Here is a 21,901-nt window from a genome sequence, read left to right as displayed (position 1 = left end):
AGAGGAAGTGAGGGAAAGGAAGGATGGATTTGAAAAGCATAAATGTCTACATCCTCCCTGTCTGCTCCAGGGCCTACTGGGACCGTTCATCACATTGCTCAGGTTTTGTTGTTATGCCAACAGCATCCTGTTGTCTCCAAAGCCCTGACCTGCCTGGAGACATCCTGGAAGACAATAGAACAAGGGGGAAATGGCAGCTTCGTGTACACCAAGGCACTGCTGGCCTATGCTTTTGGTCTGGCAGGGAGCCAGGATAAGAAAAATGAAATCCTGAAATCACTTGATAATGAAGCTATAAAAGAAGGTAAGGGTGTGTGTTATCATGTTCGTCTCCATCCGGTTCCAGTGGAGGGAAACAGGGGAGTATACGGAGTGTGGAAATAGTATTACAGTTTAGTTCCATCTCTATGGCACACCGAGGTTCTCCTTAGACTGACCCATTAGGAAATTAGTCTTTCTTCTATATACAAACAGCTTCTCTTCAGTATTTTCTCATAGAGTGATCCAAATCAACAAATGTAGTATCACCGTAGAATGTATACAGTTCCAACTACCATTACAAAGGTAGATGTAGCTAACACTTAACTGTTCTCTCTGATACACATATACCCAATTAGGAGGAGCAAAGATATGAATAACACAGAAAAGGAAATTATGACTCAAGGTTTTGCTGTTTCAGCTGCAATTCTGAAACCAACAGGAAACTTCCCTAAGTCATTTGGACTGAACACTGACCAAGTGATGTTTTGTTGGGTGTGAGGGAGTTAATGAGGGAAAGACTCATGTCTGCTATTGTCTTCTCGCCAACTCCGCTAGAGCAGCGTTGAGGATGTAGTTTAATCAATACCTTAGGAATCTCCGTCTAGATAATTTTCTCAATCACACCCCATCATACTGATTGAAGGTTTTTGCTAGGGATTAATAAATTACTGTGAGTGAAGATTTTAAAACCTACTACAACCTTTTATATTTCCTTCTTTCTAGCTATAGACATACAGTCATTCATTGACTACTCATACTTTGTTATTTCTCTATTTTTACTCTAAGATAACTCCATCCATTGGGAAAGACCTCAGAAACCCCAAAACTCAAAGAGCCATCTGTACGAGCCGCAGGCTCCCTCTGCTGAAGTGGAGATGAACGCCTACGTCCTCCTCACTCTCCTCACTGCCCAGCCAGCCCCAACCCCTGAGGACCTAACTTTGGCAACACTCATTGTGAAGTGGCTCACAAAGCAGCAGAATTCCCATGGTGGCTTCTCTTCCACACAGGTTGGTGACTTTCTTCAGAGTTCCCAAGCAGTGAGGGGATTGGAACAAGAGATGCAGGAACAATCAAAAGGGAAAGGAGAGAAAAAAAAAACAATGGCGTTATTCTTGCATATTTTAGGTCTGTGGGAAGTGGGGGATGATATATCCCATAATAAACTTTCCTAGATCCTGTGTTCTGACACAAGAGTTCTCTTCATACCACATGTAGTGAAACAGACCCACATTGCTGACAACCTCTAACCCAGACCCAAACCTTGATAGAACACAGTAGCAAAAACCCTGGAAAGTCCAGTTTCCTAGACATAATCCCTCACCCTAGAACAGCACGTGGAGTACCTAAGAGATGCTATTTGGACCAAACAGACATCTTTATCATCCTGCTACCCTGAGGAGTGGCCATTTCCTTTCTCCTGACAGACTCTCCTAGTCTTATGTATGGAGAGACTGGCCTCAGGTTTTCCCCAAGCTAGTAGGAGTCCTGCTGCACGCTTTAATTTCTTGACAGTTGGAAATAATCAAGACTGTAAACTATGTGCTTTATCAACTAGTCAGTATGATTCTCATGGGGTAATATTTTCCAAAAAAATACACACCTACCATAATATCTATAAATTATGCTCTGGGTATCTGGGGCATAGGTGGCAGAATTTATCTCTGTAGAAGTACAATAAGAGGACTGGCTCCTCGAAAGTAGAAGTAAAATTCCACAGCACTAGTGACCCTGTTTGGCAATCCAGTTATTCCACTTCCATGCAATAGGCGGTCTGCATTGAAATAGTAAGACCCTTGCCACATGCTTCCGTTCTCCTGTTGGGCTGTGCCATCAGGAGAGCATCTGGAGCTGTCTTGGGATAAGGAGGGAGCCCATGGGAGAGATCCTTTCTAGAGCATGAAGTGCATCCCCATAGGGTATGCCACCGAGGAGCAAGGCGATGAAGGACAACACTAATTTGTAGTGGTTCCTTTTATTTGATAAGATTGAATCACGGCGAGCATTTGGTCATGATGTTGGTGTCTCTGGATTGCTCGTCAAGTGCAGAAGAAAGTTTGGCGAGGAGAGCAGGAATGCAATGTTGTTGGAAGATGGTGGGCATCATCGTGGACTTTGGGGACAGAGGAAGAAACCAGCAAATGCTAGGAGAAAAATCTAATTTGTATTTATACTTTGTACTGGCTAGACGGGAATCTGCATTTGCCAAGGCACTCTGTTTAAGGAGAGAAATTATGTGAATGTCTTTGATTCTCAAATATTTCCTAAAGTCTAGAGATCAAATAACTGGAGACAAAACCTCGTGACACTTTTGTCATGGCTTCGGGGAGAGCCCTAGCCCTTCCACACTGATGCTACCCTGAACTTTTACACTCATCCCTCGCAGGACACCGTGGTGGCTCTCCATGCTTTGTCCATGTACGGAGCAGCGACTTTTACCAGAAGTCAGAAAACTCCTTTGGTGACCATCCAGTCTTCAGGGACATTTTCTAGAAAGTTCCAAGTAGAGAACAATAACCGCCTGTTACTGCAGCAAGTCTCACTACCAGACATCCCGGGGAACTATGACATTAGTGTGTCAGGGGAAGGATGTGTGCATGCTCAGGTAAAATTCTGGGGAAGTTGCGGGTATGTAGCTGTGAGCCTGATTCCCCCAAATGGAAAGTCGCCCTTTGCCTACCTGCGCACATTATGCTCAAACTGGGAGAAATCAGTCCAAGGACCCAGTGCAATGGAGGTAAAGTATTTCTATCCACTACTTATCAGACAACGCTGAAATACAACGAGCACTTGGAGAAACAGGAGTCTGCATTCACTCTGAGGGTACAGACAGTACCTCTGACCTGTAATAACCCCGAAGGCCACAACAGCTTCCAGATCTCACTAGAAATCAGGTATGAGTCTCTGTCTGCCTCTCTCTCTCTCTCTCTCTCTCTCTCTCTCTCTCTCTCTCTCTCAGCTACTACAGTGTTGTCTTCCCAGAACTCTTCACGGAATGGGTTCAGATATATCTAAAGCGAGTCTCTTCATTAAGATTTTGCTTTGTCAGGGCTCGAAAGGTGGCTCAAGGTTAGGAGCACTGGCTGCTCTTCTAGAGGTCCTGAGTTCAATTCCCAGCAACCACGTGGTAGCTCACAGCCATCTATAATTGGATCTGGTGCCCTCTTCTGGCACACAGGCAGAATACTGTATACGTAATAAATAAATCTAAAAACAAAAAGAAAAAGATTTTGCTTTGTTTATAAAAAAAAATGCTTGACATCAGCTAAGTGAACTAAAAAGGATTATAGAATCAGAATCTCTAATCAGTCTAGTTTTGGCGTTCCTTTCTCACTTTCCTATCGTAGTAAAATAGATAGCTAATGTGGAGTACTCTTCTTTACCAGCAAAGCCAAGCCTTCCTGGTCTTTTAAGATTCCATTTTTCTAGAGGGGAAAAAAAGATTCTATTCTTCTGGAAACTTGTCAAAAGCTTCATATAAAACATAACCAGCAGTTGGGTCTAACTGCAAAAGCTGAAGGGCTCTTGAACGGAAGGAAGACACCCACAGTGCGCCTATCATCTTGTTTCACTAGTGTGTCGGGTGTCATTGCTCTTAGCACACTTTGGAGCCTGCCACCCAGCTCCCAAATAAATACGTTGAGACTTATTCTTATTTTATGAATGCCCAGCCTTAGCCTTGTTTCTAGCCAGCTTTTCCAACTTAAACTATCCTGTTTCTCTTCAACTACCTTTTGCCCCTGGACTTTTTGCCGTTCTTTATTCTATATATCTTGCTTTCCTTCTTACTCCATGGCTGGCCCCTGGCATCCTCCTCTTCACCTTTTCTCCCTCCTTGCTCTTCTTCTGAAGCCTAGATTTCTCCTCCTATTTATTCTCTCTGCCTGGGCGCCCTACTTATCCCTCTCTCCTGCCTAACTCTTGGCCATTCAGCTCTTTATTAGATCAATCAAGTGTTTTAGGCAGGCAAAGTAACACATCTTTACAGAGTTAAACAAATGCAACATAAAAGACTGCAACACATCTTTTCATCATTAAACAAATATTCCACAACAGTGGTGTGTGTGTGTGTGTGTGTGTGTGTGTGTGTGTGTGTGGAGAGAGAGAGAGAGAGAGAGAGAGAGAGAGAGAGAGAGAGAGAGAGAGAGTTGGAGGAGGTCACTTGCTCATTCTCGGCCCCAAAATAATCACACAGAAACTATATTATTTAAATCACTGCTTGGCCTATTAGCTCCAGCTTCTTACCGGCTGACTCTTACATATTAATTTAACGCATTTATATTAATCTGTGTATCACCACATGGCTGTGGCTTACTGGGTAAAGTTCCATCCAGCATCTGTCTCCAGAGGGGGCTACAAAGCTTCTCCCTGACTCTGCCTCCTTTCTCCCAGCATTCAGTTTAGCCCTCCCCCACCCTCGGCTTTACCCTATCAACAGGCCAAGGCAGTTAGTTTATTAATCAACAGTATTCACAGCATACAAAGGGGAATCCTATGAGAGAGAGACAGAGAGTTGGGGGGGGGGGGACATCAACCATCAGTCCTCAGATTCCATACATACCAGCTTTTTGAGATAAGGTTTCTTACTGACCCGAGACTTGTTAAGCAGACTATGCTGACTGCCCAGCAAGCCCCATGGATTCCTCTATTTTTAATGAACTCTCCAGATGATATTGTTATACATTCTATTTTCAGAACTATTTATATTGACAGTAAAGCCCGTGTACTTTGAGGAATGGAAAAAAAATCACACAGGGCCTATCAGGAATTAGTGCTGGACCTCAATAAAGGAAAAATTCAAAGTATTAAAATCACTTCTTCATCCACTTCCCTGGTCTGCAGTTACATAGGGAGCCGCCCGGCCTCCAACATGGTGATTGTTGATGTGAAGATGGTGTCTGGTTTCATTCCATTGAAAGCAACAGTAAAAAAGGTAGGTAGACCAGAAGTTTGGGTTTTCTGTCTTCTCAGACCAGGAGCATGCCAACATGATTGTAATAATGCCAACCTGTATCAAAGCAACATTAGTACTAATCTAACAAAATCGGATTCTTATGATTCTAAGTATAGGTGAGGACTGTGGTAGCGGCCAGTAGGAGAAATATAAGAAAGTTCCTTAATTCACTGAGTCCGCAGTCTAGCTAACAATAATTGTTAAAGTGTGATCAACCTGGTCAATAATGATTCAGGGGAAATATTATTAAATACCAAAATTATAGATGTGGTGCTTTAAGAACTATAAAAATTAACAACAAACTAAGATCAATAGCAGAGTACAGAGAAAGATGCTTGCACAGAAAAGATGAAGTTAGTAAGTACTACCAAAATGCAGGATTACTTCACCTTCAAACAAAAGTCAAAAATACCCACTAAGTCAGGCCTCTGGTAGAGCATCCTTCACAATTTCCTGAATATATTTTCATTCTTATCAGGGAAGTTTCTTCGAATTCATTTCAATGAATTGGTGACATCTCCTTTCTATCACCTTCAATCCCACGGTTCATTTGCCTTTTCTCCTCCTAAGGCCTTTGCTTTTTCAGTGACACAGGTATTTTATCTCATTTTCAGCTTGAAAGATCAGAGCATGTGAGCAGAACGGAAGTGAGCACCAACAATGTCTTGTTCTATATGGATCAGGTAAGGGTCCCGCCTGCCTCCCCAGACATGTATAGGTGCTCAGTCTTTGCTCTATGTAGATCAGATGAGGGTCCCTCCTGCCTCCCCAGACATGTACAGGTGCACAGCCCAGCCCTTGATCTGTGTGGATCAGGTGAGGGTCCCTCCTGCCTTCCCAGACATGTCTAGGTGAGTCTTTGTGGGAAACACAAGGCAGGAGAGAAACAATTCTAGCAGAAGACTTTTGGAGAGACACCTTCCCTCTGTTCTTACTAGATGATATTTTAAATTCTCTTTCCCTGGCCTGGAGATGTGGCTCAGCAGTTAAGAGCCCTTACTGTTTTTGCAGAGGACCAGAGTTCAGTTCCCAGAGTCCACACCAACTCACAACTACCTGTAACTCCTGTTCTAGTGGATCTGATGCCCTGTTTTGGCCACCACTGGTATATACATGCACACACACACACACACACACACACACACACACACTCAGTAATAATGATAATAATAAGAATAAAAAATACCACTAATAATAATTAAAAATAATTTTTAAATTCTCTTTTCTCATTGCTGGATGTCCTGGGACTTGTCATAGGGTCCCAAGTGTCCTATATTGCACATTAATGAGGAATTGGATTTTTGAAATAGTTTAATAGACTAGAACAGCTTCACATACTCCCAGGAGCCTCTGCTTCAGTTCCTCAGGACCCTACTCTAAAATGCACATCAGCATCCACACGTGTGAGCCATTACGAAGCACAGTGACTGTGAGTTAAATGCTACCCAACACATAAGCTGCTTCTCAGAATCCAAGGACCGAGTGAAGCTGAAGGAGAACAGCGGCCACCTCAAAGATTCTGGACTTATTTCTCTCTCTTTACCAGGTGACCAATCAGACACTGACCTTCTCCTTTGTGGTTCAACAAGACATCCCAGTAATAAACCTGCAGCCTGCCATTGTGAAAGTCTATGACTACTATGAGACAGGTGAGCAGGAGATCAGGGAGGACCCTAAAGCAACTTGAGTTCCTTATGACAGCTTCTCACTATATAACCCACGCTGGCCTCAAACTCTCAAACCTCCTGACTCCGCCTCCCAAATACTGACATTGCAAACACACACCATCACACCCAGTTTTTTAAATTATTATTTTTGAGACAGTGATACATTATATAGGCCAGACTGGCCAAGTCAGCTCTTAATAAAAAAAGAATATGAGTATGACAAATATTTATGAGATTTCAATTTATTCAACCACCAAGGTCTTGTTCCTACCTGTTTGTCTAAACAATCATGTAGGACCAAACAGGTCCAAATAACCCAAGGGACCAAACGTTTTACCAAGAAGTGTCTATAGGTTAAAAAATACACAAATCTTCTTCTGAACATAGCAATACAGCAATGAAGAATTGTACAAATAATTATAGTAGGAATAAAAGGATGAGAGAGAATTATAGCCTGAGTGATCACTGATGACCAAAGAGAGAGAGCAAAGTCAGAGCTGAAGAATTAAATGGGGGTTTCTGTGCCAAATGTTTCAGACTAGAAGAGTTCAAGAAGCAATGAAGGAAACAAATCAGAAATATAGGAAGTTATCTGAGAGGATTTAGGTCTACACGCACTCCCAGTAGTCTACTCAAACACTGTAGGATAAGCATACTTCGATTTCCTCCGCAGGGTAAATTACTCTGGTGGTGATGCACATCTGTTTATTTCATGAGAGGCAGGCATGTCACGGTGCCTCTGGAGGCCAGAGGGCAATTTGGGGGAAGGGTCTCTCGCCTTCTGCCATGTGGATCCTGAGGACGGAACTCACTGTGGTCTTCAGGCATGGCAACAAGCGCCTTTCCCCACTGAGCCACCTCACCGACGCAGGATAAAGTGTCAACCAGTGGCTTCAAGGGGAGAAATTTCTCTGCTTAGTTTGTCTGATGTCCCCAAAGAGACGACTTTTCAACAGTCATCCAGGTTCTGAATGAGAAAATTGGTCAGTTCTAAAACATCGACTGCGCTCCACAAAACCCTCTCGCATCAAAACTCCCCTTCTCAATTTTTCTTCCTGTCTTTCAGATGAAGTGGCTTTCGCTGAATACAGCGCCCCCTGCAGCTCAGGTGAGCACCTAGCACTCCTTGCTGCAAGCCTTCCTCTGACCTGGTTCCCTTCAAAACTACCGAGAACTTTTGTTAGATGAGCTCAGGCCTCTCCCACGGTATGAAAACACAGAAACGTGCACCTTGAAATGGGCGCACTGCCCCTGAAAGGCTACTCTAGCTTCCTTACCAAAGTATACCGTAGCTTATGGAAGAAAATCCAATGGACCCCGTTCTCCACCATAACCAGTTTGCTTTCCGGCAGAAAACCCTACTGTCAGTACCCAGTTAGAATTATATTCATTAATGTGTTGTTTCTTCTCTCCACATACACAGAGAAACAAAATTTTTGAAAGTAATTTCTCTGGGCAAGACGTTGCTGGAGTCCCCAAATCCAGGAACCTTCAAGATGGTGATTTTTGTTTGTCTCTGTAATATAAAAACTGAACAAGCGTGGTAAATAAATGCACACTTACAGAAAGTCTCTATCTTTGGTTCTTTCCTCACTTAATCCAAATTTACTCCGTGCTCATTTAGTACCTTGCACCAGACCCCACATTTGCAATGTACAAAAATAGCATTCAAACAGAAGAACACGTATTATTGATATGGAATAATCTTTTTGGACACTGTGAAGATGTGCCTTTGCCAAGGCACCTCCTGACTGGTTTAATAAAAGAGCTGACTGGCCAACAGCTAGGCAGTAGGTATAGGTGGGACAGCAAGACACAGAGGACACAGGCAAGAAGAAGGGTGGAATCTCAGGAGTCATGAGAGATGTAGAGAGAAGCAAGACAATTGTTCCATGTTGAAAGAAAATGCAAACCACGTGGAAAAGAGTAGATAAGAACTATGGGTTAATTTAAAATGTAAAAGTGGTTAGTAATAAGCCTGAGCTATTGGTTGAGCATTTATAATTGATATTAAGTCTCTTGTGGTTATTTGGGGGCTACTGCCAGGACACAGAAAAACTCCACCTACATTTTGTGAAAATGGGGAAGACTTTACCACACTGCTCAATAATACAGACCCCCAGAGCATGAAGAGAGGTGTGTGACAACCTTTCCTCCGTAAGAAAAGTCCCGCTGGGTGTATTAGTGAAACAGGGCTGTGCAGCAAGCAAGAAGTGGTGGTTCAAGCTGCATTCAGAGCACTGCTGGAGGATGAGGCAGGAGGAAGGCCAACCCAAGAGCCATCTAGGCTACTGAGAAAGTTCCGGTGTGCCTGGGCTTCATAACCCAGCTCTACCTCAAAAAATCAAAAGGCAGGGATTACAACTCAATGACAGAATACTTGATCAACAGTTTTTAAAATTTTTTCCCTTTTATTAAAAATAGATTTTTTTTTGACTCACATAATATGTATTGATTAGACTTTGCCTTCTCTCTATTCCTCCTGGTCACTCCCTCCTCTCCCATCCCAACCCATCTCATGTTTGCCTGTCATTAGGAAACAAACAGTAGCCAGGCAGTGATGGTGCACCCCTTTAATCCCAGCACCGGGGAGGCGGAGACAGGCAGATATCTGAGTTCAAGACCAGCCTGGTCTACAGAGCTAGTTCCAGCACTGCCAGGACTACACAGAGAAACCTTGTCTGGAAACCGCCCCCCCCCCAAAAAAAAGGGAAAAAAGAAAGGAAAGAAAACAAACAGCTTTCTAAGGGATAATTATAATATCTAATATGATATTATATGATGATAGAACATCATATAATATCCAAAGCTGGGTGACCACAAAACTAAGATGACTAAGCCTCTCTCTCCTCCCATTTTAGATTCCCTCCTGTGCTGGGATTAAAGAAGTGTAACTCTCTAGGACTGGGATTAAAAGTGTGATCCACCACCACCTGGATTTGTTTCTGCATTGATCTTGTGTAGCCCAGGGTGGCCTTGAACTCATGGAAGTCCATCTGACTGTCTCCCGAATCCTGGGATTAAAGGTGTGTGTCACCATCGCTTGAGCTCTAGTGGCTTTAGCTTTGCCTCTGCTCTTCAAGCAAGATTTATTTATCAGAGTAAAAATAATATACCACTACATCAAGTACTTATCAATCAGAGATTGCTTCTGGGTTAGGGATGGAGGCATGTGTCTACTTCTTCTTTCATCTCTAGGACCCCACAGTGTCTGGTTCAGACCCGCGCAGGCCCAGTGCATGCTGCCACAGTCTCTGAGGTCATATGTACATTTTGACCGGCATTCTTAAGTGTCGACTGTAGGTGGAGTTTTCCTGTACTGACTGCCTGCTCCCAAATCACCAGCAGCTGTTCACCAAATAACCGACTCAGAGAGTTAATATCAATCATAAAGTTCCACCAAAAGCTCAGGGGTGTCACTAACTAGCTCTTACAACTTAACCTGTTTCTATTAATCTGTGTGCTACTCCGAGGCTTATGGCTTTTACCTCTGTTCCATTTGGCGTGTCCAGTTCATTCTCTGTCTCCCTCCCTCACTCCACCCTTCCTCCTCCCATCATTCTCTCTTTGACTTTCCCACCTAACTTATCCTGTTCAGCTATTGGCCAGTCAGCTTGCTTATTAAACCAATCACAGCGACTTATATTCACACAGTGTGCAGAAGGATTATTCCAGAACAGTCGATTCAGTTTCCAACACAGGGGGAAAAATACATAATACATCTGGGTAGAAACACTTTTTGCAAAGGTAAAAAGAGGCTCCATTAGTGCCATTGAAATAGCTATCCTGACTGACAGCTTGAAAATCCGTTGAAATGGTCCTGTGAAAACGGTAATGATAAATCTGTTATGTCATAGAAGGTGTTGTGGTTTTAATGCAGAGTGTCCCCATTGGCTTGGGTGTTTGAGGAATGCTCGGTCCCAAGCTGGTGCTGTTCTGAGAGGTTGTGGAATCTTTTGGATATGGCTCCTAGATGGCAGTAGGGTGAAGTTTGGGAATTCTAGCCCAGCCAAGTTCTGTCTGCTTCTCGATCTATGGAGTATGAGGAATCTGCTTCGTAAGTTCTTACATCCTTGGACCTAAACATTCCTACCCATTATTCTTTCCCCACCACAAAGGGCTGTATCCCCTCGACCTGGTAACCACCCACTGAGACCAGGTGACCACAGTGGGCTGTATCCCCTCAGCCTGGGAACCACCAGGTGATGGCCAGGTGACCACGATGGGCTGTATCCCCTCAGCCTGGGACCCACCAACTGATAATCAGGTGTTTAAACACATGAGCCTGTGGGGACATCTGAGATTCAAATCCTAACGGTTAGTTAGCCTGTTTTTCTGAGCCTGTGGGAAAGTCACTCACTTCAGGATCAGCCTTCCAAAGAGAGAAAGAAACGGACAGAGTCCCATAATCCCCTCAGCGACCTGTCTTGCTCCCATTGGTCAGCCCCTTTTAAGATCCCACCCCCATCCCCAATAGTACCACAGGCTGAGGGCCAAGTCTCTAACATGTGGGCCCAGCTGTCAAGGCCTTAGTTCCTTTAGGGAGGAGAGGGAAATGTTAATAGCTGGATGGTGTCCTCGCAGGGCTAGTGGGACCTGGCTCGTCCTCACTGGCTTACTTTATTCCATGCCTCCGAGATAAGTCCTTTACTCAGCTTTGTTTTGGTTTGTTACGTACTGTGAGCTCTGTGCCCCCTCACCACGAAACCTAAAAGAGCAGGGACAATTGATCAGTCTAAACAAAGCATTCCCTGTCTAAATTGATTGTGACAGATACTTGCTACAGTGAACAAAAGGCTGTGTTAGCAAAAAAACACGACGCCCCTGCTTATTTATGCCACTAGGAGACTGGAGATATGAGGTGAGATTAATTTATCAAGGGTCTGTTTTTATTATAGAAGCTGGTGAGGTCATTTAAAAACAGTGGTTGTGATGTGGGCCTGGTGGTCCATGCTTTTAATTCTAGCTCTCGGGACTCAGAAGCAGGGGGATCACCGTGTTTGAGGCCAGCCTGGTCTACAGAGTGAGTTCCAGGACAGCCAGGGATACACAGAGAAACCCTGTCTGAAAAAAACAAAACAAAAAACAGCAGCAAAGAGCAATGGTTGCGCACTCAGATGCGGTGTAGGACGACAAGAAATGGAGGACAGAGCCGTGCTGGGGCGGTTGCACAGATCTGTCTCAAGTAAACTTGTACTTCTTAAAACATTTGTTATTTAATTTTTAGGGACAGCCAAACTTATTTGGGCCAATACAGTAAGTTCTAGAACAAAATGGAAGTCTCCTGAGAGATTTTTAGCAATGGAAACTTTTCTGGAGACTAGGCCCAGCTTCCTGTGCATTTTTTTTTTTCTGGAATCCACTTCAGTAAGGAGACGGGATCAACAATGCGTTTCCAGAGTCGTTACGCGTCTTTGAGATGAGATTAGGACTAGGAAACTATTCAAATTAGGTTACATGCAGATGAATGGTTTTTAAAGAACGAATGCTGTTATGAAACACATAGGATGCAGGTCTCAGATTCTTCGCATCACCATCTGGAGTTTCGTGTGTGTGTGTGTGTGTGTGTGTGTGTGTGTGTGTGTTGTGTGTGTGTGTGTGTGTGTGTGTGTATGTGTGTTCCCTGTTCTGTTATGGTCAGAAGTTGGAGCCTTTTACCCCCAGTACAGTAATGAAGGATGACCACATGATGGCAGCAATGGTTAAAAATATAAGCACTGCTCTTCTGTTTACACCATGCACAAAGTCAGAAATCGGACCACACACTCCAAGGATGACCCTTGGACATCCAAGGACCCACAGGCAGACAGACAGCTCTAACTGGACTCAGCGGATTATAAGAGCAGAAAATCAAGAGGAAGAAGAGAGAAAGGGGAAGACGAAGTTGGGAGAGGAACATGCAGGTGACATGATCAAAATATCATTGTATAAATATCCTTACATTGTGTGACTATTTTATACATTGTATAGATATACAAAATTCTTAAAGAATGGATAAAAATAAAATGGCCAAAAGGAAGAGAGACAAGGAAAGGGAAATAACTTTGGAAAGACAAAATGATAAAATAAAAAGCAGGCCGGGCGGTGGTGGCGCACGCCTTTAATCCCAGCACTCGGGAGGCAGAGGCAGGCGGATCTCTGAGTTCGAGGCCAGCCTGGTCTACAAGAGCTAGCTCCAGGACAGGCTCTAGAAACTACAGGGAAACCCTGTCTCGAAAAACAAAAAAAATAAAATAAAATAAATAAATAAATAAATAAAAATTAAAAAATAAAAAGCAATACAGTATCTAACCTAATATTCAATTCTCTTTAACCTGCTAAAGCTATAGTCCACCTTTCAGGGCACACCCACGTGGACAGAGGGGCTAAATTCCATACTGGAACAGTGGTCCAGCCCATGGCATTGCTGGACAGCTGTCAGGCCCTGGAGCTTCAGAAAATGTTCCTCCCTGCTCCACGACTTTTATTGACTAGCTGGTCTGCTGAAATGTAGTCACAGTCTTCAAACTAGTTCTCTGGGCTTTTCCTAAAAAGACACTGTGTGGGTGAAAAGTCCATGTTCATGGTCTAATAATTTCCCAAAGGCCCCTATATCTCAATAGCACCATGTTGGGAATTAAGACTTCCAAATCTTAAAGGCTCAGAACCACTGAGTCCATGACAGTGTGGTTATCACAGTCAAGAGTAGAATCAAAGTGACAGGTAAAATAATGTGACTCCCACGGAGCCACTGAATGGGCTAATTATAACCACGCCTACAAATAATATAAATCAGCCTCCTGACACCTCACTTGATTTCTATAAACAGAAGAGTTTCAGGTCAAGTGTATAAAACTCGGGATGAATTATAGAAACCATCAAAGCCAGATTACAGAGAAGGGAAGTTGACCTTCTTAAGGAAACACCCTGTGTAACATCAAACATGGACACAGTCAATGGTTCTTTCCCTACAAGGTCCTTGGGCCTTTATCAGGGTAAATTCACACTGAAGAGAAAGCAACAATTAGATCCCTAGAGAACAACTGGACACAGACTTTAGCATGGCATTAACTCCAGGAAACATAAACTATCACTGCACCCCTCCAGTCAAAGGAGAGGTGTGTGAGGCTGAGGGATGATAGTTAGGAATTATCTTAAAAGATTAAACTCCAGTAAATCAGAAAATCTAGAGGGAATAATAAATTTCTGAGCATATGCATGACTGATGAAGTATGTACATTTCTAGTCAGATGTGTGATTTACCAAGACATCAACAATGTAAACAGTTCTAATGAAATAGTCCGCAGGAGATAGTTATTGGCAACCATGCTAATTATACTGATTAAAATATATGAATTCTTTCATTAGTGGGTGACCAAGAACAGACTCATGCCTCAAAGTCTCTTGGTGCCAAAGGTTAGGGAACAGCATTTTTAAAGACAAAAACCACAATGACATCAATGTTTGAGGGGACTCAGAGCAACTTCTGCCTTTTTGTAGAGCTTGGTGGTATTTTCCAGACACCACATGACAATTATTTTTGACTTACACTTCCTCCTAGTTATTTTAGTTTTATGTTTCTGCCTGCTCAAACATTGATCGTTTTGGTTAATAGGTCTGGACCGTGGTCAGGGTCACAGACAGTCTTGAGAGCATTGCCAAGGAGGCTGTGGCCACAGGGGTGGGGTGTAGAAGGCTGAGGAGTGTGGAGGCAGAAACAAAACAGAAGATAGTCAGGACAAGATGGCGTCGCCTTAGCCATTCCGCTACATAATGAGCTACGAAACTGAAGTAGCAATAATCTCCTAACAAGAATAGCTAAAGACCAATTGGATCCACTTCGGAATTCTAAAAAAGGACTAACAATTATTTCTCACACTATTTCATAACATAGAAAAGAGGAATGCTTCTTAAGTCCTGAGAATGGGAGAGGAAGCTCAGATAAAATGCCTCTACAAACTGTCTTACCCTGACGTCAGAACCAGATAAGGACACACACAAAAGGTAGCACTAAAAACCAATTTACTTGAGGTGCCTAGATACAAAAGTCCTCAAATATTCACAAATATAATTTCCCTTTTAAAAGATTGTGCACTAAGAGTAAGCTGTCTCTTGCTCTTGAAAGCAAAGGTGGCTTGACAGATTAGTAAGTGTCCTGGAGCACGTGATCAGTTCAGTACGTGTAGAAAGCGTTTAACAACATCAGGTGTATCTACGCCATAAAAAGACCTGAAGAAACTAGGAGCAGAAAGAACACAACTCAGCAGAGCAAAGACTGTGCACAACAAACCGATAGGCAATATTCTGAGAAAAACTGAAAATGTTTTCTCTAACATCAAGAATGAGACAAAGACATCCATTCTGGCTGTTATTATTAAATAAATACTTGAACTCCACTGGGTGTGGTGGCACATGCCTTTAATCCCAGTGCTCAGGATGCGGAGGCAAGTAGACCTCTGTATTTTTGAGCCAGCCTGGTCTACATAGTGAGACTCTATTTTGAAAGGAAAAGAAAAGAAAAGAAAAGGTACTTGAATTTTACCCAGAAGAATAAAATGAATACAGATAGAGAGCAAAGGGGTCAAATTATCCTTTTTGCAGATGATAATGGTCTTAAAAGACACTAAGATTCAAACAGATGACTCATATCTGATAAATATTGTCAGAAAGGTAGTAGGATGAAAACTCAAAGTACAAATATTGTGTTCACAATAGCCTCAAATAAGGAAAAGCATAAGTATAAACATAACAAAGGGGTTAAGGACATCTCTGAAGAAAACCACAAGACCTAAAGGAAGAAGCTGAACAAGACACTGGAGGGTAGAACAACCTCCCAAGTCCACGAATCAGCAAAATACTGTGAAAATGACCATATTATTAGACATTATCTAGAAATCTAATACATCTCTTCCACTTACCCTCCTCACAGAAATGGGGGGGAGGGGGAGAGCGCAACATTATAAAGAAATGCACATATGCACCCACAGAGAGAGGGTGAGTAAGCACTCAAGAGAAAAAGAGAGAAAAGCCAAAGAGACCCTAAATGGAAAGAGAATGCTGGAGCTATCGTAATAGCTGGCTTCAGAGTACACTAGTGAGCCTGAGAAATAAAGCCATGCAGCCGCAGTCACCAGATACTACCCCAAAAGCATCCACTGAAGAAGCCGCAGTAACAGGTGCTGCTGAGAAACTGTACACCCACATCTAGAAGACTGAAGCTAGATCCCAATCCCAGTCCCTAGTGAAGAATCAACTCATAATGGATCGAGGTTCTTAATTAAGACTTTAAGTTTTAAACTCTAGAAGAGCAGTTGACCAACATGGCTCCGTGAATGTTAAAAAGCTACTCAACAGCAAAGGAAACAGTCCTAACAAAGTAAAGAAACAGAGTAAGGAATGAAAGAAAATCTTTTCCAGTTATTCATCTAACATGGAATTGATAAAAAAAAAAAAAAAAGAAAAGAAAACACAGAGAAAATATAGAGAGCGGGAAAATATAAAATCTATGACCCTGTGGTGTGGACCCTAGCCCCAGCTCTCAGGATGCTGAGACAAGATAACACAAGTTAGGCCTGGCTATCGCGGACTGCATGACAAATTCACAATCCACTTAAGCTACATAACATGTCTGTTTGATTTTCTTTTAGAAAGAAAGAACAGTAACCCAAAAATAAACACCACGGTGCCATTCTGCCACTTGACGTTACCTCTCTTCCATCTTGCACCTCCTGTTTCCTCTCCATGTCACTCTGGCGACTTCTCTGACTCCATCCTTTTTTCTTCCCAGCGTCCTTAGTCTGGTTTTCCTTATCATGCCCAGCTATTGGCCAGTGAGCTTTTTTAAACCAATCACAGGTTAATTTAAGCAGTGTACAGAAGGATTATTACAGAGCATTTCCCGCTTTTGTCTAAATTATAAAGGAAGGTTTTAACTTGAACACAGTAAAATTATATACAACAAACAAGTTATCAAGTAAGAATTACAGTTACAATATTCGGTCATTTGTATTTGGCAAAATCAGAAAAATATTCTGTTATCTATCTTATCTTTGTGAGTACAAAGTTTCATATCTAATTTACCTGTTTATCATAACTAAAAATCTTTGTCTAAATTTTAGTCTTTAACCCATCAAAGACCCCAGAAGGTTGTTTCCTAATGACAGGGGCCTCTTGATGGCCTGGACAGTCACCCTAGGCTCTTCTATAATGTTGGGACATCCAACTTTGGCCCACAAGCCAATCACAGCATATTTTACACAGGGTAGGAGAAATATGGAATATTCCTTCACACTGTGTGAATATATGTCCCTGTGATTGGTTTAATAAAGAAGCTGGACAGGATAAGTTTGGGTGGGAGAACCAGACTCAGGACACTGGGAAGAACGGTGGAGCCAGAGGAGTCACGAACCAGACAGAAAGAAAACTGGACGTAGAGGAGAGGTAAAAGCAGTGATTAATAAAACGGGTTAACTGGGTGGGGGGAGGTGGGGAGAGAAGGAGGAGGAAGGGAAGGGGAACTGTGGTTGGTATGTAAAACGAAAAACCAATTTAAAATAAAAAAATAAAGAAATGGGTTAACTTGAGTTGTAAGAGTTAAAGAAACCTAAGCTATTGGCTGAGCATTTGTAATTAATAAGTTTCTGAGTGGTTAATTGGAAAGTGACTGCCAGGACACAGGATAACTTCACCTTCACCAACCAGTCCCATTAGCACAAAAATTCACAGAACATTTTTTAGATTATTTAAAAAAAAAACAAAAAGAAAAGAAAAGCCACTCTCTTGGCCCATCAAAGAAATGGAAATCAATAAGTAAACCGGGATGTTAACTCTCCCAGGCTGAATGGCTACTGTGAAAAAATTAAAGCAATGGATGTTGGTGAGGATGTGGGGAAACATGGGTGAAGATTATTCGCCTGGTCAGTATGGAAATCTGTGCTGGAACAGAGTATGTACCATCCCCATCTGAGAGTTTCTGTCGCTGCGATGAAATACCATGAACAAAAGCAAGTTGAGGAGGAAGGGGTTTATTTGACTTATAGTTTCACATCATAGTTCATCACTGAAGGAAGTCAGGACAGGAACTCAAGCAGGGCAGGATCCTGGAGGCAGGAGCTGATGCAGAGGCCATGGAGGGGCGCTGCTTACTGGTTTGTTTCCCCTGACTTGCTCGGCCTGCTTTCTTATAGAACCCAGGACCACCAGCCTAGGAGTGGCACCACCCACAATGGTCTGGGCCCTCCGTCATCAATCACTAATTAAGGAAATGTCCTACAGGCTTGCTTACAGTCAGATCTTATGAAGGCATCTTCTGAATTGAGGTTTCCTCCTCTCAGATAATTCTAGCTTGTGTCAAGGTGACATAAGGCTAGCCAGCACATCACTTCTTTAACCCAAAGAATCAAAGACAACTTACTGTGTAGGAATAACTGCACCCATGTCTGTCATGGCACTGTTCCTGGCAACCAAGCACCGAATCACCCTTCAAAGGCTCATGAACAGATGAAGGGATCTTTACAGGTGTGGTGTATACACACAACAGACGTGTATTCATCCATTATAAAAACGAAATCATGTCATTTGCCTGCAATTTCATTGGAGTCTATCTTCCTACAAACAAAACAAGCCAGCCTTGCAAGGACATCATCATGTTTTCTCTCATACATGGGATTTAGGGGGAAGGGGGGTAGGAAAGAAAACGGGGACCATTAGGGACATAGAAAGAAGGAAGTGGGTGTGAGAAAAGAGAACAGAAGGGAAATATGATCAGAAGTTATGTGCATTAAGGACATATCTGGACAAAACACTACTGAAAACCACAATGGGTGCTGATCATTTAAACACAGGGAATAGCAAGTCAGTATGAAAACTCAAGTCTACCAATATAATTATAATATACAAGTAGAAAAATCAGCAAAGAAGAAGAATTCTGTAAGGAAACATAATGGACAGGTTTATTGCATCCAAACTGCATCATGATGCAATAATTTAAACTGTGAAACAGATTAACTGAGGAAACACACTACTCGGTGAAAAATAGAAAGTGATAAGTTTATCTGCTTGCAGGGAAGGTGATCTATGACACAGGTAAGGTTCTGAATTAGTTCTAAAGCAGTGGATCAATCCATCAGTGTTATAGCGGCAGGTATACGGGCTTGATGGAAAAGTCACATCTTGCACCAACATAAATTCCAAAGGCTTTAAATGTTTAAGCAGGAAATAAATAAAAATGCACTATGTGAGAATGTGGAAAATTTGTTTTATGACCTCTTAAAATGTAAAAGGAATGGTCCGGATTATAAAAACTCAGAAACTCATAAGACAAATGATGATGGTTGGTATGTGAAAAATTGAAATTTCTTACATTGGAGCGAAATTCTACCACATGTTACTTAGGAGATGAACAAATCAAGACAGGATGTTTTCAGCTAACATCACACCCAAGTGACGTGCGTGTGTGTGTAGCAATGTATAGTGGCAGAAAGGTCACCATAAGGTCAAGACCAGCCTGTGCTATATGATGAGATTCTATTTAAAAAGTGCACGTTGATCATGCCAATTTTTTGAAACCAGGTCCTACTGTGTCCCAGAGTGGCCATTAGTGCAGGACCTGAAGTAACCCTGAAGCCTCAACGGGGAGAACAGGCTCACACCACCTCTACTGGTTTAGTCCATTAGGAAAGTGTCGTTCACACACTCATTCATCTGTTTGTTTGTTTTAAGATAAAGGCTCCGGATTCTGAGCAAAGCCTGGTACCCTGCAACCTGCTCAGCCCACCTGCAGCGACTCCCTCCTAGATTCTCCTTGTAAGAGCCAGTAAAAAGCCTTCGTCAGGTGAGATCCATTAAGAAAACAGCCTGTCAGGCCACATCTTGGGCATCTCCCGGAGCAAAACGGAGCAAAACGCTGGTGGACCACCCAATGAGCCTGCTCTACCACATGAGTGTTTGCTACTCAAAGCTCAAGGAACTGGTTGGCGCCCAGCATCCCGTAGAACAAGGTGGCCAAGATGGAAATCCTGCAGCATACCATTGTTTACATCTTGGACCTGGAAATCGCCCTGGACTCTTCACCCCACGAACATCAGCCTGGAACACCAGAGACCTGGGCAGAACCAGCCATCCCGGATGCTCTGATCACCCTCAACAGGGACATCAGCATCCTGTCCTTGCAGACATCCGCGCCCTTCTGAGCTTATGTCGAATGACAGCAAAATATTCTATGTATGTCCCAAAGATTAAAACAATCAGATGTTCAGTCTTCATCTCAGCACCAAAGCAAACAGGATTCGGACTGCAGAAAATTGTAGTCGTCATGCAGCAGGGCCTCTGGGTCTGTGTGTCCTGAGTGTCTGGAAGTAGCTCAGCAGCTGTCCCGCCAGAGCAGCTTGGCACTCTGCAGTGCGATCAGGCACTTCTCTCTGCGGGGGCGGGGGGAAACTGAACCAAGGACTCCTCTCCGACTCCTCTATGGGGGCGTTTGCAGCAACGATGACATCGGGTCTGCCGTTCCTTTACTGTATACGCAGTCATCTCATCCAGCTTTATTTTCTTTCTGAAAAAAAAAAAAAAAACCACAAACACATCCTCGACCCCAAATTAATATAGGGTCGGGTCTTTTTATAATTCATTGTAAGGGCTTTTTAACCTTGCAAAGGTCACCTTGGTGCTACCATGGCAGATGTGTCTGCAACTTTTATACTTTTAAGTTGTTTTTAAGGAGCCATGACTTGCTCCACATTTCCTTTCCATTAGTAACCATATACGCAGTTCTTTCATTGGAAGAACCATGTGTAAAATTTTTGCATAACATCTTTAAGGGATCTTTGCTATAACGTTAGCAAAATAGAGTTGTGCAAATTGCAGCAATGATCATCTGGGAAAAGACCATTTCTCTGGCCTTTGAACTGAGCAAACAAATTGTCTAGGAATCGCTATCTTAAAATTATCAATTAATCTATTGCTTAGTATAAGAAACATTGATCATAGTCAATTTTCTGCTAAACTATCTCCTAGATTTTATCCTGCTCTTTTGTATTAGATAGCTACTGTTTAAATTAAGAGTTTAATATCTTTTTTGTTTGCTTTATTTTTTATCAAGTGGGCAATTTTATTTAAAATAAATAAATAAATAAAAAACAGAAACAAAAACACCAAAAGGAAGTTTACACAGGAAGGGAGGTCCCCAGGGTCAGGGTGCCCTCCACCTGCTGAGCATCCTGCTGCTGTAAGGACGGGTTGGGGGTGGCCTCCATGCCGTCCTGTGAGCAGATGAGAAGCACCACTGAGGTGCACGGCACACCAGCTGCCCTGTGTCCTCCGTCAGCTTGTCCTGGTCATCCGGGTCTCGCATGTACTCGAAGGTCCTGAGCAGTGGGTCAAACCCTTTCAGGATCCCGTTGGCTTCCCAGCCACCCTGGAACGTCACTTGGATGGTCTTGTCAAAGCCCTTAGACAAGTCCAAGATGTTTGCTTTCTTCTTCTTCTCTTTGTCCTGTGCCATCTTGCCACCACACACCTTAGAGTTTAATATCTTAACTGGCAAAAATGGGAAGGTGCAGCCATAAAAAGCGTCCAGTTTTTCATAAAACCGCTGTAGAATAAGCTTTGTACTTACTACACACACTTGCCATAGCTGAATCATAATTAATATGCTGTACTTGCTGATTATTGTATACTCTACCTGTTGATCTATACTCCACCTGCTTGAGTACCCGTCTGGCAGCTTCTATAAGCTCTCTATTGGAAATTGGCTCATTGCTCCCTTTAAGAATTTTACTTAGTGGCCCAAGATCTCCCAATAAGGATATTATAACTAAGGCTTTAACCATTGTATATATAATTAAAAGCTTGTAAGCTATCCTTCTCTTATGTTTGCAAGTCTGCCTAGCTGATAGGAAAACGGAAAAAGAAAGCATATTCAGCTAATGATGCCGGCCTAATTAGACATCAACATGTAGAAGAATGAAAATGGATCCATATTCATCTCTATGCACAAAACTCAAGTTTAAATGAATCAAAGACCTCAATACAAAACCAACCA

General features: G+C 42.6%; 1 protein-coding gene and 1 pseudogene across 2 annotated transcripts in view; one reads left to right on the top strand and one right to left on the bottom strand.

The window, feature by feature from the left end:
- Positions 1 to 8,448, top strand: part of LOC119808036 (murinoglobulin-1-like) — a 50,712-nt gene extending 42,264 nt beyond the window's left edge. For both annotated transcript variants that reach the window (XM_038320352.2, XM_038320353.2), the window contains 9 exons: positions 124 to 304; positions 1,048 to 1,271; positions 2,648 to 2,866; positions 3,028 to 3,155; positions 5,104 to 5,194; positions 5,830 to 5,898; positions 6,762 to 6,864; positions 7,949 to 7,990; positions 8,306 to 8,448. In XM_038320352.2, the coding sequence (XP_038176280.1) occupies positions 124 to 304; positions 1,048 to 1,271; positions 2,648 to 2,866; positions 3,028 to 3,155; positions 5,104 to 5,194; positions 5,830 to 5,898; positions 6,762 to 6,864; positions 7,949 to 7,990; positions 8,306 to 8,322 (1,074 nt within the window). In that variant the 3' untranslated portion in view covers positions 8,323 to 8,448. The remainder of the gene's footprint in view (positions 1 to 123; positions 305 to 1,047; positions 1,272 to 2,647; positions 2,867 to 3,027; positions 3,156 to 5,103; positions 5,195 to 5,829; positions 5,899 to 6,761; positions 6,865 to 7,948; positions 7,991 to 8,305) is intronic.
- A 12,575-nt stretch (positions 8,449 to 21,023) lies between these two features.
- LOC119807131 lies at positions 21,024 to 21,361 on the bottom strand (annotated as a pseudogene).
- Positions 21,362 to 21,901: the final 540 nt, after the last annotated feature.

Source organism: Arvicola amphibius, chromosome 2 (genome assembly GCF_903992535.2).
Source record: "Arvicola amphibius chromosome 2, mArvAmp1.2, whole genome shotgun sequence".
In the NCBI taxonomy this organism is placed as follows: domain Eukaryota; kingdom Metazoa; phylum Chordata; class Mammalia; order Rodentia; family Cricetidae; genus Arvicola; species Arvicola amphibius.
This window is presented reverse-complemented; position numbering and strand designations above follow the sequence as displayed.